This window comes from Benincasa hispida, chromosome 11 (assembly GCF_027475165.1).
Source record: "Benincasa hispida cultivar pf3 chromosome 11, pf3_genome.v1.1, whole genome shotgun sequence".
NCBI classification, from domain to species: Eukaryota; Viridiplantae; Streptophyta; class Magnoliopsida; order Cucurbitales; family Cucurbitaceae; genus Benincasa; species Benincasa hispida.
This window is the reverse complement of record NC_143488.1, coordinates 64,703,957-64,718,554: the sequence shown is the minus strand read 5'-3', so window position 1 is coordinate 64,718,554 and position 14,598 is coordinate 64,703,957. Positions and strand designations below refer to the sequence as shown.

At 35.0% G+C, this 14,598-nt stretch overlaps 1 protein-coding gene across 1 annotated transcript; it reads left to right on the top strand.

The window, feature by feature from the left end:
- The first annotated feature begins 2,445 nt into the window (after positions 1-2,445).
- Positions 2,446-2,916, top strand: LOC150032817 (uncharacterized). The gene has a single exon (XM_090307032.1). It carries the CDS (start codon positions 2,446-2,448, stop codon positions 2,914-2,916), a length of 471 nt encoding a protein of 156 aa, XP_090163158.1.
- Positions 2,917-14,598: the final 11,682 nt, after the last annotated feature.

Here is a 14,598-nt window from a genome sequence, read left to right as displayed (position 1 = left end):
AATATATCTTATACATTTGCCAATTATATCATATATAATTAACTAGTCCAATTATATCATATATAATTGAACTTCCTCTTGTCAATTTGAAGATTTCAAATTAACCCAAATACTGGTTCTCGACTTTATCCAAGCTACCCAGGGGACCTAATGGTCCTGTGGCTTGAAGCTCCAACGGTACGTGAATAGCTGACTAAACTCTTTAGCCACAAGATCCACCATCCGTTAACTGTCAGGCATTCCACTAAAGACCAACAGCTGAACTCTTCTTACCACAGATATATTTCTGTGTCCATCGGATATAACCAAGCATGAGTACAATGACCCTTCACAGATGCTCATAAGTACAGCTGGGCCAATTTACCGTTTTGCCTCTGTAGTTACATCTCACTCCTTAAGTTCCACTGATTTCTCTAATGAATACAACATAGTCCAACTATGTGTGAACACCTCTCAGGCTAAAAGAAGGTGTATGGTGCCACATCGTTCAAGCCCCGGAATCAGCCCTTAAAGGAGCTATCTATCTACTTACCCCTGCCTCGGGGAAGGAATGAATTCCATCTTGTGTAGCTGAGTTCCCAGCTCCAATATCAGACAAATCCCCAAAATGGTAGGTTTGAATCGGCGACCTGACCACTCGCACCCATACAAATCAAAGGGCCGCCCTCAATGGCAGGAGTTCCCAACCCACTCAAGATTGAGATCAGGTTACCTATGGTCATCCTAGTGAAGTGAAATCTTTGTCATGAAGGATGTTATATAACGAGACATTAACACTTCGTGGTCAGGTCTTATACAAACTCTTTGTATAGGACGCCCCCACTCGCATGTCCTCAACACGAATGATCAGGATCAGACCATTTGTGACAAGTCACAACACTTGTGACCATTCCACAGAGCGGGTCGCTTCCGTAGCGTTACCAGGATAAAATTTTCCTCCTTTATCCATATACTACAGACCATTTTGGTTATCACTCAAGACATGATCCACTTGTATGTCATCACATACATGCTTGAGTCACATACAGATAACCAGAGATTTATGTTTATTGGTTTGTGGAAAGCAAATAAAACAAGTAAATGAGCAAAAAACAAGATGTGAAGTAAATATCATATATTAACAACACAAGCGTTCGTACAAGCTGTTTATAAACTACAGGACATGAGACTTTAGGGCATCAACCCCAACAAGGAAAGTATGTTACATGCATTGAAAATACATTACAAAGAATTATAATATATAGTATGCATATTTAAGGTTTCTAAAGTTTAATATAAGAGTTATATTAAAGTTTGAATGTCTTTGATGATTGTTATGGATGCAAAACATGTCTATTTAGTTTTATAAGTTGTTATAAAATTGGATTAGACATTAAAATCCATAACAAAAATAAGTTGCATGCTTATTTAGGTTAACAACTTGTTTTAAATAGTTAAAATATGTTGTTATCTTATAAAATACGGTTACAAACTCAACGGGTATAAAATCCTGTCTAAGGCTGAAGGTATTTAAGTTGACAGTCTACAGAACACTTCCTACCTGGGAATTATGGCCAAATAATTGAGCATTGTTAATCGGTTTTATGAGCTTGTGTGAGTGGTGTGAGGTAATAAAATAGTTTTATCACGTAGACATCGTAGGTTAAATCCAAATATAAGAGTTTTGTTTGGAAAATCACGTAGACTTATGATATTTATTAGTCGAAATATACCTAAGTAAAAGTATACCCAAACGTTTAGAACATTTCAGTTGGGAGAATAACAATATATATGATATATCATTTTTAGCTCTCACGTCCTTAAGAGTTCACACCGTGAGATCCATGCTCAGCTTCGTGTCGATTTTACCTCAACTACTTCATTCGAAAAGTGTTTACATGGGTCAATAACAAGGTGAATAAGGGAAGTAGTTCATAGTAAGTGGGTGAAGGAAATATGTCAACATATCCTACAGTATCTTCCATTAATTTGAACCGTGAGATTCCTATGTTGCATCTGTTGTCGTTTTTAGGCGGCACTAGCTATTTGTTAACCACGGTGATCCCCTCGGAGGGCTATAACATAAGAATACGAATAACCCAAGTTTAAAAAATGAATAGGGTTCATAGTTCCGTCTTAAACATTGTCTTCCAATTAGGGGGCATATTCATACCATTTCATGAAACTGAAAATGGAGGGTCACACTTACAAGAGTTACTAAGTATTAGTAAGTTCTTGACCGAAAATGGTAACTAAATGACTATAGGAATAAGAGTTATTCCAGCGATAGTATTTGGTCAAGATTGTCTTTCTTAGTGAAGGAATATTTGACTGCCCTTCGGTAGCTTCTATTCTGACTCATTAATGTATCGTTGCAAATAAATAAAGAGATATGGGTACTTTATTACTTTTTGCTAAAATTGGATTTAGATGCATAAGTCTAAAAGAATTTGTTTATTTTCAGTAATGTCGAACTCGATTATACAACTATTAGCTTCCGATAAATTCAACGGTGAAGGGTTTGAAAACTGGAAATCAAACATAAATACGATACTAGTGGTTGATGATTTGAGGTTTGTTTTAACAAAGGAATGTCTTCCTCTTCCCAGTTCAAATGCTAACCAAAATATTCGAAAAGCCTATGATAAATGGGTTCGGGCTAACAATAAAGCCAGAGCCTATATCTTTGCAAGCATATTTGATGTGCTTACTAAGAAGCATGAAGCCTTGGTCACTGCACGTGAGATCATGGCGTCGTTGCAAGAGATTTTCGGACAACCGTCTTCTTTGGTACAACATGATGCTATTAAATACGTCTATAACTCCCACATGAAAGAGGGGGCCTCTGTTAGAGACATATCCTGGACATTATGGTCCATTTCAACATTACGGAAGCTCATGGCACTGTTATATATGAAAGGAATCAAGTTAGTATGATAATGGAATCTTTTCTGAAGATCTTTCTAACATTTTGTACTAATGTTGTAATGAATAAGATTGATTACAATTTGACCACTCTTCTGAATGAACAATAGACTTACCAATCCTTAATGAAAAATAAGGAAAGTGAAGCAAATGTTGTTTCACAAAAGAAGTTTCTGAAGGGATCTTCCTCTAGAACGAAACCTTCAAAGAAAAAGAATTTTGTTTCTACTTCAAAGGATAAGAGTATCCAGATGAAGAAGAAATAAAAAGGGAAGAAGAAAGCCTTTGTAAAGAAAAGCAAGAATAAAGCACCAAAAGGAAAATGTTTCCATTGCAATGAAGATGGGCATTGGAAATGCAATTCCCCGCAGTATCTTGCTGAAAAGTTAAACCAAGGTAAATCCAATTTACTTGTGGTAGAAACATATTTAGTGGAAACTTCTCACTTAACCTGGATACTAGATTCAGGCGCCGCTCACCATATTTGCACTTTTCTTCAAGAAATTAGTTCTTGGACACAGCTATCAGAAAATGAAATGATTTTCAAGGTGGGAACAGATGAAGTCATTTTAGCAGAAGCAATGGGAGACGTCAAGTTATATTTCGGAGATGCTTACATTTTACTTGAAATGTATATTATGTACCTAAAATGAAAATGAACTTAATCTTTTTGTCTTGTCTACTAGAAAATATGTACAAAGTAATCTTTGAGATCAATGAAGTGTTCGTTAGTTCAAGAGGTGTTCATATTTATTCTATTAGACTTGAATGTATGTGTTAAAACCAATGGAAGCAAAATCCATTTTAAATATAGAGATGTTTAAAACAGCAAAAATTCAAAATAAAAGATGAAAGATTTCTCCCAATGCCTATCTTTGGCACTTAAGACTTGGTCAAATAAATCTTAACAGGATTGGGAGACTGGTAAAAAAACAGTCATCTAAACCAGTTAGAAGACAATTCATTGCCTCCGTGTTCTTGAAGATAAAATGACCAAAAGAGCTTTTACAAGAAAAGGTCTTAAAGTCAAAAAACCCCTAAAACTTATATATTCAGACCATTGTGGTCCGATGAATGTTAAAGCTCGAAGAAGATATGAATATTTCGTCAATTTTGTTGATGATTATTCAAGGTATGGATATATTTACATAATGAGTCACAAGTATGAAACTCTTGAAAAGTTCAAATAATTTAAGACAAGTTGAAAACTTATTAGGTAAAAGAATCAAAACATTTCGATCAAATCAAGGTGTGAGTGTATGGATTTACAATTTCAGAACTATAGTAGATCATGGAATTCGATCCCAACTCACAGCACCTAGAAAATCACAATAAAAGGGTGTTGCAAAAAGGAGAAATCGAACCTTATTAGACATGGTTCGTTCAATGATGAGTTATCCTCAGTTACCTCAATCCTTTTGGAGCTATGCAGTACAAACTGCAGTATATATTTTGAACATGGTTCCCTCAAAAAATGTTTCAGAAACACCGTATGAGTTATGGAGAGGACGTAAAGGTAGTTTGCGTTACTTCAGAATCTGGGGATGCCCGACACACGTGTTGGTGCAAAATCCTAAGAAATTGGAATGACGCTCAAAATTATGCCTATTTGTAGGATACCCTAAAGAAACAAAAGGTGGATTTTTTAATGATCCTCAAGAAGATAAAGTATTTGTATCTACAAATGCTACATTCTTAGAAGAAGATCATATTAGGAATCATCAACCTCGCAGTAAACTAGTTTTCAATGAAATGTCCAGAGAAACTACAAATTCAATAAGAGTTGTTAATCAAGCTGGTCCATCAACAACAGTTGTTGCTCCATCACATCCTTCTCAAGAGTTGAGAATGCCTCGACATAGTGGGAGAATTGTACGACAACCTAATCGATACATGGGTCTACCAGAAACTCATGTCATCATACCTGATAATAGCTTAGATGATTCATTAACCTTCAAAATAGGCAATGGAAGATGTAGATAGAGATCAATGAACCTAGAAATAGAGTCAATGTACTTCAATTCTATCTGGGAACGTGTAGGTCAACCAGATGAGGTCAAACCCATTGGTTGCAAGTGGATTAACAAGAGAAAGCGAGATCAAACTGGAAAGCTGTAGACCTATAAAACCAGACTTGTGGCAAAAGGTTTTACCCAAAGAGAAATGGTAGACTATGAAGAAACCTTCTCTCCTATTGCCATGATAAAATCTATAAGAATACTTTTATCCATTGTTGCATTTTATGACTATGAATTATGGAAAATGGATGTCAATACAGCCTTTTTGAATGGTCATCTTGATGAAAGTATTTACATATCTCAACCTGAAGGGTTTATTGAACAAGATCAAGAGAAAAAAGTTTGCAAGCTTAAAAGATCGATTTATGTGTTAAAACAAACATCAAGATCTCGGAATATAAGATTTGACACTACGATCAAATCTTATGGTTTTGAGCAAAATGTTGATGGACCTTGTGTTTAGAAGAAGATATTCAACAAAACTGTAACTTTCCTGGTCATTTATGTTAATGATATCTTGCTCATTGGGAATGAGACAAGTTTTCTTACTGATGTAAAAATATGGCTAGCATCGCAATTCCAAATAAAAGATTTAGGAAATGCACAGTACATTTTTGGAATCCAAATTGTTTAGAATTGCAAGAACAGAACACTAGCGTTATCTCAAACATTTTATACTGACAAGATGTTGTCAAGGTATTGAAGGAAATTTTAGAAAAAGATCATTTGAACGAAAGCAAAGATCGACCCAAATTCCATTTTTCATTGAATATAAGTTTTACAGTAAATAAGAACAAGATATGCATTTTCTTAAATTATAGCATACTTGAAATAAAATACTTAGGGTTTCAGAAACCCTTACCTTTGAAGAACCATTTCTTCAAGAAATCCCTCGTACAAGCCACAAACGAAACTCCTTCTCCATGCGGATCTCCTTCTTTAAGAACGTATACCACCACTTGAGAACCCTCTGTATTCTCTTGGGATAAAGAATTCAAGCAAGAGCTGTAGGCTTTGCTTGAATCTTTGGAAGAGGGAAAGAGATGGAGAGGAAGAGAGGGAAGAGAAAAACTTTTCTTCTCTGTAAACTTTTTTCTTGGAGAGAACTCTTCTCTCAAAGCCAATTGAGGAAGAAGATGAAAAATCTCCAACCACCTTAATCACAACCCACATAAAACATTGAGAGAATAAGGAGAGGGAGTTGCTAATCCTTCCCTTTAATTAATTTCAATTAAATTAATATTAATAATATATATAAATATAATAGCTACTTTATTATATATATTCACTATATGTTATATCAAATATAACATATAGCCTATAGTTTATATTGCATCAAATATAACATAAACTATAGATTTTATTTTCTCTCAACAATACATGACATTTAATATAAATCACATTTATACTAAATTCACTTATATGAATCTCATCCATATAATTGATATTTGAATCATATCCAAATATTCAATTCCTCTCAATATAAATCATATTTATATTTAATTACATGAATCTCATTCATATAATTGATATTTGAATAATATTCAAATTCCTCTTATATTATCTTAAATTATAATGTATCAAATACATTATATTAATTATATCACATATATAATCAATTTAATTAATTATATCATATATAATTAATTTCCTCAATTAATTTGAACACTTCAAATTAATCCAAAATTAATTCTCAGTTAAATCTCTGTTGAGCTACAAAGGAGACTTTATGGACATGTAGATTGAAGCTCCAATGGTACTCGGATAATTAATTAAACTCTTTAATTAAATTACCCAACATCTGTTAACTGCCGGTCACTCCACTAAAGACTGACAGTTGCATTCTTCACACTACAGATAAATTTTTATGTCCATTGGATATAACCAATCAACAGTGCGATGACCCTTCACAAATTGCTCGTAAGTACAGTTGGGCCAAAATTTCCATTTTGCCCCTGTAGTTATATCTAACTTCATAAGTACCACTGATTCTTCTAATGAATAATAAGTCATAGTCCAACTATGACTAAGTCCCTCTCGGGCCAAGAAAGGGTATGACCACTATGTTCAAGATCCTGAATCAGCCCTTAAGGGAGCAATTTATCTACTTGACCCTACATCGAGGAAGGAGTCAATTTCGTCTTATGTAGTTGTGTTCCTAGCTCCCCAGTCAGACGAATCCCCAAAATGGTATAGGTTTGTTGAGTTGGCAATCTGGTCACTCTCACTCATACAAATCAAAGGACCGCCTTCATGAACAGGATTCACAACTCACTCAGGATTCAGGTCATGTCACCTATGGTCATCCTAGTGAAATGTAAGTCTCTATTATTAACGGCATTATATAAAGAGACTAATCATTGCGTGGTCCGGTCTTATACAAACTCTTTGTATAGGATACCCCCGTTCACATGTCTCCACATGAATGATCAGGATCAGATCATCTATAGCACTTTACAATATTTGTAATACCTACAAAGTGGGTTGTATCTATAGTGTCACCAGGATAAAGTACTCAGCCTCATCCATCTACTACAGACTGTTTAGGTTATTATTTAAACAAGATCCACTTGTATTTCTCTACATACTTATTTAAATTACATGAAATAACCTCAGATCTTAGTTTATGGATTGAGTATATACTTATAAAATAACATTTATTTTATTAACAATAATATGTTTATACAATGTTTATAAAGTACAAGATTACAAAGAGATTTAGGACACTAATCTCAACAGGTATAATATACAAAATTCCAAAAAGGGTATGTTACCTTTTAGACATGGAATTTATTTTTCAAAGGAACAGTGTCCTAAGATACCTCAAGAAGTTGAGGAAATAAAAAGAATTTCATATGCATCAGCAGTTGGGAGCCTGATGTACGCGATGTTGTGTACACGTCAAGACATATGCTTCGCAGTTGAAATTTTCAACAGGTAACCATGAACACAGTCATTGGACTGCTGTTAAGAATATCCTCAAGTATCTTTGAAGAACGAGAGACTATATGCTCGTGTATGTGCCTAAGGATTTGATCTTTACAGGATACACTGATCCTGATTTTCAAACTGATGTAGATTCTAAGAAATCTACTTCAGGATTAGTTTTCACTCTTAATGAAGAAGCTATAATGTGGAGAAGCGTCAAGCAGAGTTGTATCACTGACTTCATTATGGAAAGTGAATACATAGCTATGTGAAGCAGCTAAAGAAGTCGTATGGCTACGCAAGTTCCTGACAGATTAGAAGTGGTTCTAAATATGCATCTGCCTATCACTCTGTATTGTGATAACAGTGGAGCAGTTGCCAATTTAAAAGAACCAAGAAGCCACAAATGCGGTAAACATATCTAGAGAAAGTACCATCTCATCAGGGAGATAGTACATCGAGGAGATGTGATAGTCATGCAGATAGCCTCTGAGGACAATCTTGCAGATCCATTTGCAAAGGCCCTCTCAGCTAAAGTGCTCGAGGGCCACCTGGTCGGACAAGGAAGAATGTCAAGGGTATATAGATGCCCTAGCTTATGGTATTTTCTCTCTTAATCTCAACATTGTATACATTATATATATTTGTATATATTTGTAACTCACTAGAGTATTAGTCCAAGTGGGAGATTATTTGGAATGTCCTAAAATTCATAGTTCGTAAATATTGGAAACATATTCTATTTATCAATAAAAGTATTATTGAGTTGTTCATTCAATAAAATGTTATTGATATTACATTCTGTTATAAAAAAAATCCAATAACGAATCCATGGCTATAATATGAATACTTAACTTTATGTGGAGACATAAAAGTGGATCAAGTTTTAGTATATAGCCAAAATGGTCTATACGTATATGGAGGAGATTGGGTACCTCGTCCATGTGATACTATTGGATGCGATTCACTTTATATATTGATACAAATGATGTGATCCCAAAATCATTCATGTGGAGACATGCTAGTGGAGACATCTTATGCAAAGGATGTTTGCATAATACCGAACCACGAAATAGCCACTTTTCTGTATAACGACCATTTACTGTTAAAACTGACTATTTCAAATTCGATGACCTAGAGTAACTCGATCTTAATCCTGAGCTAACTATGAACTCCTGTTTATTCAGGATTATCCTTTGATCTACATAGGTGAGAGTAGTTCAACAGCACTGCTCAATAAGCCTCTCATTTTGGGGATAAGATTGGATAGTAGTTGGGGACATAGTCTTACAAGATGGAATTCGCTCCTACCCAAGTTAGGGTTAGCAGATAAGTTGTTCCCTTAAGTACTGACTTCTGGTTTTGAACAAAGGCTCCGCCCTCTCATGGCTGAGAGGGATATGGTTTATTAGTTAGACTATAAACAAATTGTTCAATAGAGGATCAGTGGGAGCTTAAGGAGCAAGATGCATTTACAGGGGTAAAACGGTAATTTTGACCTAGGTGTAAATACGAATGACCTGTGAAAGATCGACTTACTGATTATAGTTAAAGTGGACAAAAATATATATACAGTGAGGAAATAGCAACTATCAAGCATCTAAAAGAAAAAGAGGGTCTCCCGACGATTAAATTCGTCGTCGGGAGATAGAGTCTCTCCTGACGACGTAAGGGACCCATCGGGAGTTATGAAGAACTCCCGACGACATATACTATTGTTGGGAGATGTTCCAATCTCCCGACAGTGGGACATTACCTGTCGAGAGTTACTATAACTCCCGACAGATTATTTATTCGTCGGGAGTTCCTTTCTTTTGGTATAAAACCCAAATCAGGCATAAGGCAGATCGACTGCCTTTCTTCTTCCCCAATCTGAAACCCTAGCAGTCGATTGTCGCTTCCATTGTTCGTCGCTCCTGATCATTTTTCGCTCTCCGTTGTTCGCCACCGATAGAAGATCCTTAAAAGGTAATTTGAAAATTTTCTCTCTTAAAATATTTCTCTCATCTTTGTTTTTTGGAAAATACAAGATAAAAAAAATAGCAATAAAACAAGTTTTAGTTCTTGAATATACATATTGTGATTGAAAGTTTGCTTTAATTGTTTTGGTGGCATAATCAAAATCACAATCCAATATTTGTTTTGTTATTGTTTTGAATATACATATTAATTTTGTTATTATTATTGTTATTGAATATACATATTAATTTTTTTATTGTTATTGTTATTGAATATATATATTGTGATTGAAAGTTTGTTTTGATTGTTTTGGTGGCATAATCAAAATCAAAATCCAATATTTGTTTTGTTATTATTTTGAATATACATATTAATTTTGTTAATGTTATTGTTATTGAATATACATATTAATTTTGTTATTGTTATTGTTATTGAATATACATATTATGATTGAAAGTTGGCTTTGATTGTTTTGGGAGTTTGAATATGGTGGGAGGTTGTTAGCAGAGGTAGAGGCAGCGCCAGTGGTTGGAGGAAAAATTATGGTGCATTGTTGAACTTTGAATTGAATTGAAAATGTTATGATGCGTTTTGATCACAACAAGTTTAACTTAGAGTACAAGGGTCGTAGGAAATATGGGTGTATATATCTTTCATGAGAAAGAGGACATAGACAGGGTGTTTAGAGATTTGGAAAGTCTAAAGGGTAGGAATAACTAATGAATTTGGGGCATATGAAGTGTTTTATTGGAGATCACAATGTCATTATTTGGGTGGAAACATGTGTTGAGGTGGTTGAATTAATGCTTGATTAATTTTGCCTAGAGTATAAGGTTTATTATTTGACTTGAATGTCGTGAGGTAGTTGACAAGTGGTATACCTATGAAAAAATGGGTTTGTTTGATATAAATTATATTCCATGGATGTTGTGTATACACAAGTTAAATCACCTATTAGAGGTTATTTAAATTTTTAAATTCTCCGAACGAACTTGGAATTGGTTATTAAATTAATCAAAATCCATGCTTAATAAAGGCTTTGTACTTTGTCCTCTAATACTGGTTATTGTTTTGGATTACAAGTTGGTCAAAAAAGATTTATTTTTAAGGATGAATAAAGAATGGATTAAATCAATAGAGTATAGAGAAGGAGTATCCCAATTTTTAGATGTGGCAAAGTTTCATATTAATGATTTCGAACGAAGACGAACATGAAGAATAGAGAGAAATTACATGTTCGACCACGTAAGTGGATCGAAGTCATTCCTGCAAATTCAATCAGAGCTGCAAGCAAAGGAAGGTTGAGAAATAGGATGTGTTGACCTATTTACGAAAACACACTCTAAATGTGGCAAGTTCATGAATTAGGTAGTTGAAAATGCACATGTAACCATTTTTGTTTTACTTTCATCTTGTTTTTCATTTCTAACTTCAGTCGCTCGTACTTACACATTTAATTAATATGTCCATAATCAAATGTTAGAATTACAATCCAACCACATTCTAGAAGATTCCCAACCACTAACAGGGGATGAAATTTGTGAGACAATTTTGGGTAGACGATCCGGATATTCAAAGGCCTAGGTTGGGGCCCTAAACCTAAGTCAAAAAGGGGTAGTAGCTCATCGAGTTCATCATCTACTCAAGGAACGGATGGGGAGGTGAGGAAATTGAGAGAAAATTTCGAACAGTCTCATCGAGGATTAAGGAACTTGAAGACGTTAAAAAAAATGAGAGAGGATCATGCAAGACAAATGGAAGAAATGAAAAAAAAAAATGATTGAAGACATGATACGATCACAGAGAGGAGGGCCACCGAATTAGGTATAATTACTTCATTATTTAGTTGTCTAATATGTTGTCATCCTACAATTATAGTAGTGAAGTAGTTATGTCTTACTAGTAGCTTTATGATAAAGAATTATTGGCTATTTTGCAGTTATGGTGCCAAACAACTAGATTTTGATGTGTTTTTTGTCGTTATTGTGTGTTTGTCTATTAGCATCGAGAATGTCGTGGGAGATGGGTAGAGCTTGGTTCTACTTGTTTTGCCATTGAACTTGGATTTTTTGTGTGTTTATGGATGTTTATGAAGTTTGTGTGTTCATTGATATTTATGAAGTTTAATGTTGTGGGAGTGGGTAGAGTTCGGTTATAATCATTTTGGAGTTGAACTTGTAGGGTTTTTGTGTGTCTTTTTATGTTTATGAGCGTCGGGAATGTCGTGGGGGGTGGGTAGAGTTTGGTTATACTCGTTTTGCTCGTTTTTCCATTGAACTTGGAGTTTTTGTGTGTTTATGGATGTTTATGAAGTTTAAACGTGTTGTGAGGGGGTTGGTCGAGTTTGGTTTAGATTGTTTTGGGGGGGAAGTTTTAGTTTTTTGTGTGTTCGTTCTTGTTTATGAAGTTTGAATATGTTGTGGGGGGTGTGTTGGGTTTCGTGAAACTCGTTTTGGAGTTGAACTTGGAGTTTTTTGTTTGTTTATGGAAGTTTATGACATTTGAATGTTTTTGTTTTGTTGTAGGATGTTGTTCGGAGATGAGGTTGAACAATTGTTAAAGATTTTGTGTTCCAGAAGTTGTTTTATTTTCTGTATTTCCGAAGACATATTTCTTGACGTTGTTTTCATCGTATATCTTTCATGTATTTTTGAAGACAAATTTCTTTTATAAACTATGTTGTAACTTTTCTTTTATTTGTTATAGTATGGACTTCGTTTTGTTTGTTTTATATATTATGTGAATATGTTTGAGTTGGTTAATGATGCTTTACAGGTTATCCAGATCAAATTAAAAAAAAAAATACAAATTACAAATTAAATAATTTTAAAAGTCAATATTCAACCATTGAAGGAATATCCGGCACAAATAAGGTACTGTCGGGAGTTCTTGGAACTCCTCATGCATTAGTGGGTCGTCGGGAGTTCCACACGAGTGAAAGAGTCCGTGGGGAATTATGGAACTCCGCACGAACTAGAGGGTCATCAAATAGAAGTGTCCGTCGAGAGTTAGTGGAACTCCCGATGGTGTATATTACCCATTAGGAGTTCCCATAACTCCCCACATCTTATATTCGATGTCGGGAGTTCATGAACCACTCCTGACGGTCCTTTTTTGACATCAGGAATTCTACTCCCGACAGATTTCTCCCGACCAAACTCCCAACAATTAGTACATCGTCAGGAGAGGATCTCTCGATGCGTTTTCCACCATTTCTTGGTAATTTCAAGCGACGAGAGAAGTGTGATTTTTTGTAGTGAGCTATAGTGGGGTGTCTCGGTAGTTAATGAATATTGATTAATTTGGTCTAAAGAGTTTAGCCAATTAATCTCAAATCGTTGGAGCTCATGATCTGTAGGTCCATAAGGTCCCTCTACTAGCTCGTAAAATTACTCCTTGGATTAGTGAATTGAGTGAATTTGAAATGTTCAATATCGAAATTGGGGTTGTGAATTTGAAGTATTCAAATTCAACTTAGGGTTTGGTTAATTATATTTGATATAATTAAACGTTTAAATTTATCGAAATTAAACGTAAATTGGAGAGTTTACAATATTTAAATATTGATTAACATGAATAGGATTCATGTATGCATTAGGGTGTTTGATTAATTTAATATTTGATATTAAATTATTTTTAATTAATTAATTAATTTTTTAAATTAAAATTAAATTCCAATTCTAATTTCACTTTTCTGAAATTGAAATTAGTTTTTAATTTAATTGAGAATTAAATTTAAAAAAATTGGAAATTGGAAAATTCCAAGTTAGTGGAATTTTCCAATTGTTCCAATTTGGGTGGACTAATCCCAAATTTGACACCTTTCCCACTATCTTGGTGCTTATTAAAGTGTCAATGGGTTGAACCAAGTAGTGCTTGCATGAATTAACTCTTTAAAAGCTTCAATTTTTCAGAATTTTGGGGGTTCATTGATGACGGGCAGAAATACACGTCATCTTGGGCCTTTTATTTAGAATTATGAGAATTGTTAAGAGAAATATGCGGTGAATATGTTAAAAATTCATGAGAAAATGAGTTTGCATCATTCGGCATTAAGAATCTCGGCTAACCCATTATTATGTGTTATTATGCGTTCAATTGTCTATCTTTGTAGCTAACGCAGGAAGCGGACACATACACGGAAGCTGGGCTATCGCAAAGATGACCGCATGCGGAGAATTTCTCCATCGCAAAGGTAAACGCATACGTTCGACCATGGATGTTCCGGCCATCAACCGCATGCATCCTTCACATAGAAGTTGTAGTCGCCAAGCGAATGCGGTCATTGTAAGAAGGTTGCGACTACATGATGATAACCATAATAGAGGGATGACCGCAAGGTTGGTGGAATGCAACATGAATGCATACCTCGGGAGAATCAAAAGATGATGTTGACATTTCACCTACCACGCCCTTAACAGCAGGGATTCAGAAAAGGACCATCGCGCCGCGAATGTCAGAATCAGAGCAGGTCCATTAATGTTGTCGGCGATCAAGCTCTATAAATAGAAGTCGTTGAGTAGAATTACAATCATCCAAGGTTTTTCGCCTGAGGCTCGCCTTAGGGCGGATCCTTGTGATCCAGACAAAAGCGTGAGAGATAGCTTAAGAGTTCTTCATCTCCTTCATCCATTCCAAGTGACGACCGGAGCCTTCGCCGGAGTTAGAGCTCGAGAGAGTCTGCTCCACCACCCATCCATGGCACCACCGGTAGCCTTGACACACATCTGCTGGAAGCAAGACATTGTTTCCAGCTAGCCTTTTCCATTTCTCTTCTTTCCTTATATTG

What these genes read in the sequence shown, in the direction of transcription:
- LOC150032817 (XM_090307032.1), top strand. Translation starts at nt 2,446, where the DNA reads ATGTCGAACTCGATTATACAACTATTAGCTTCCGATAAATTCAACGGT.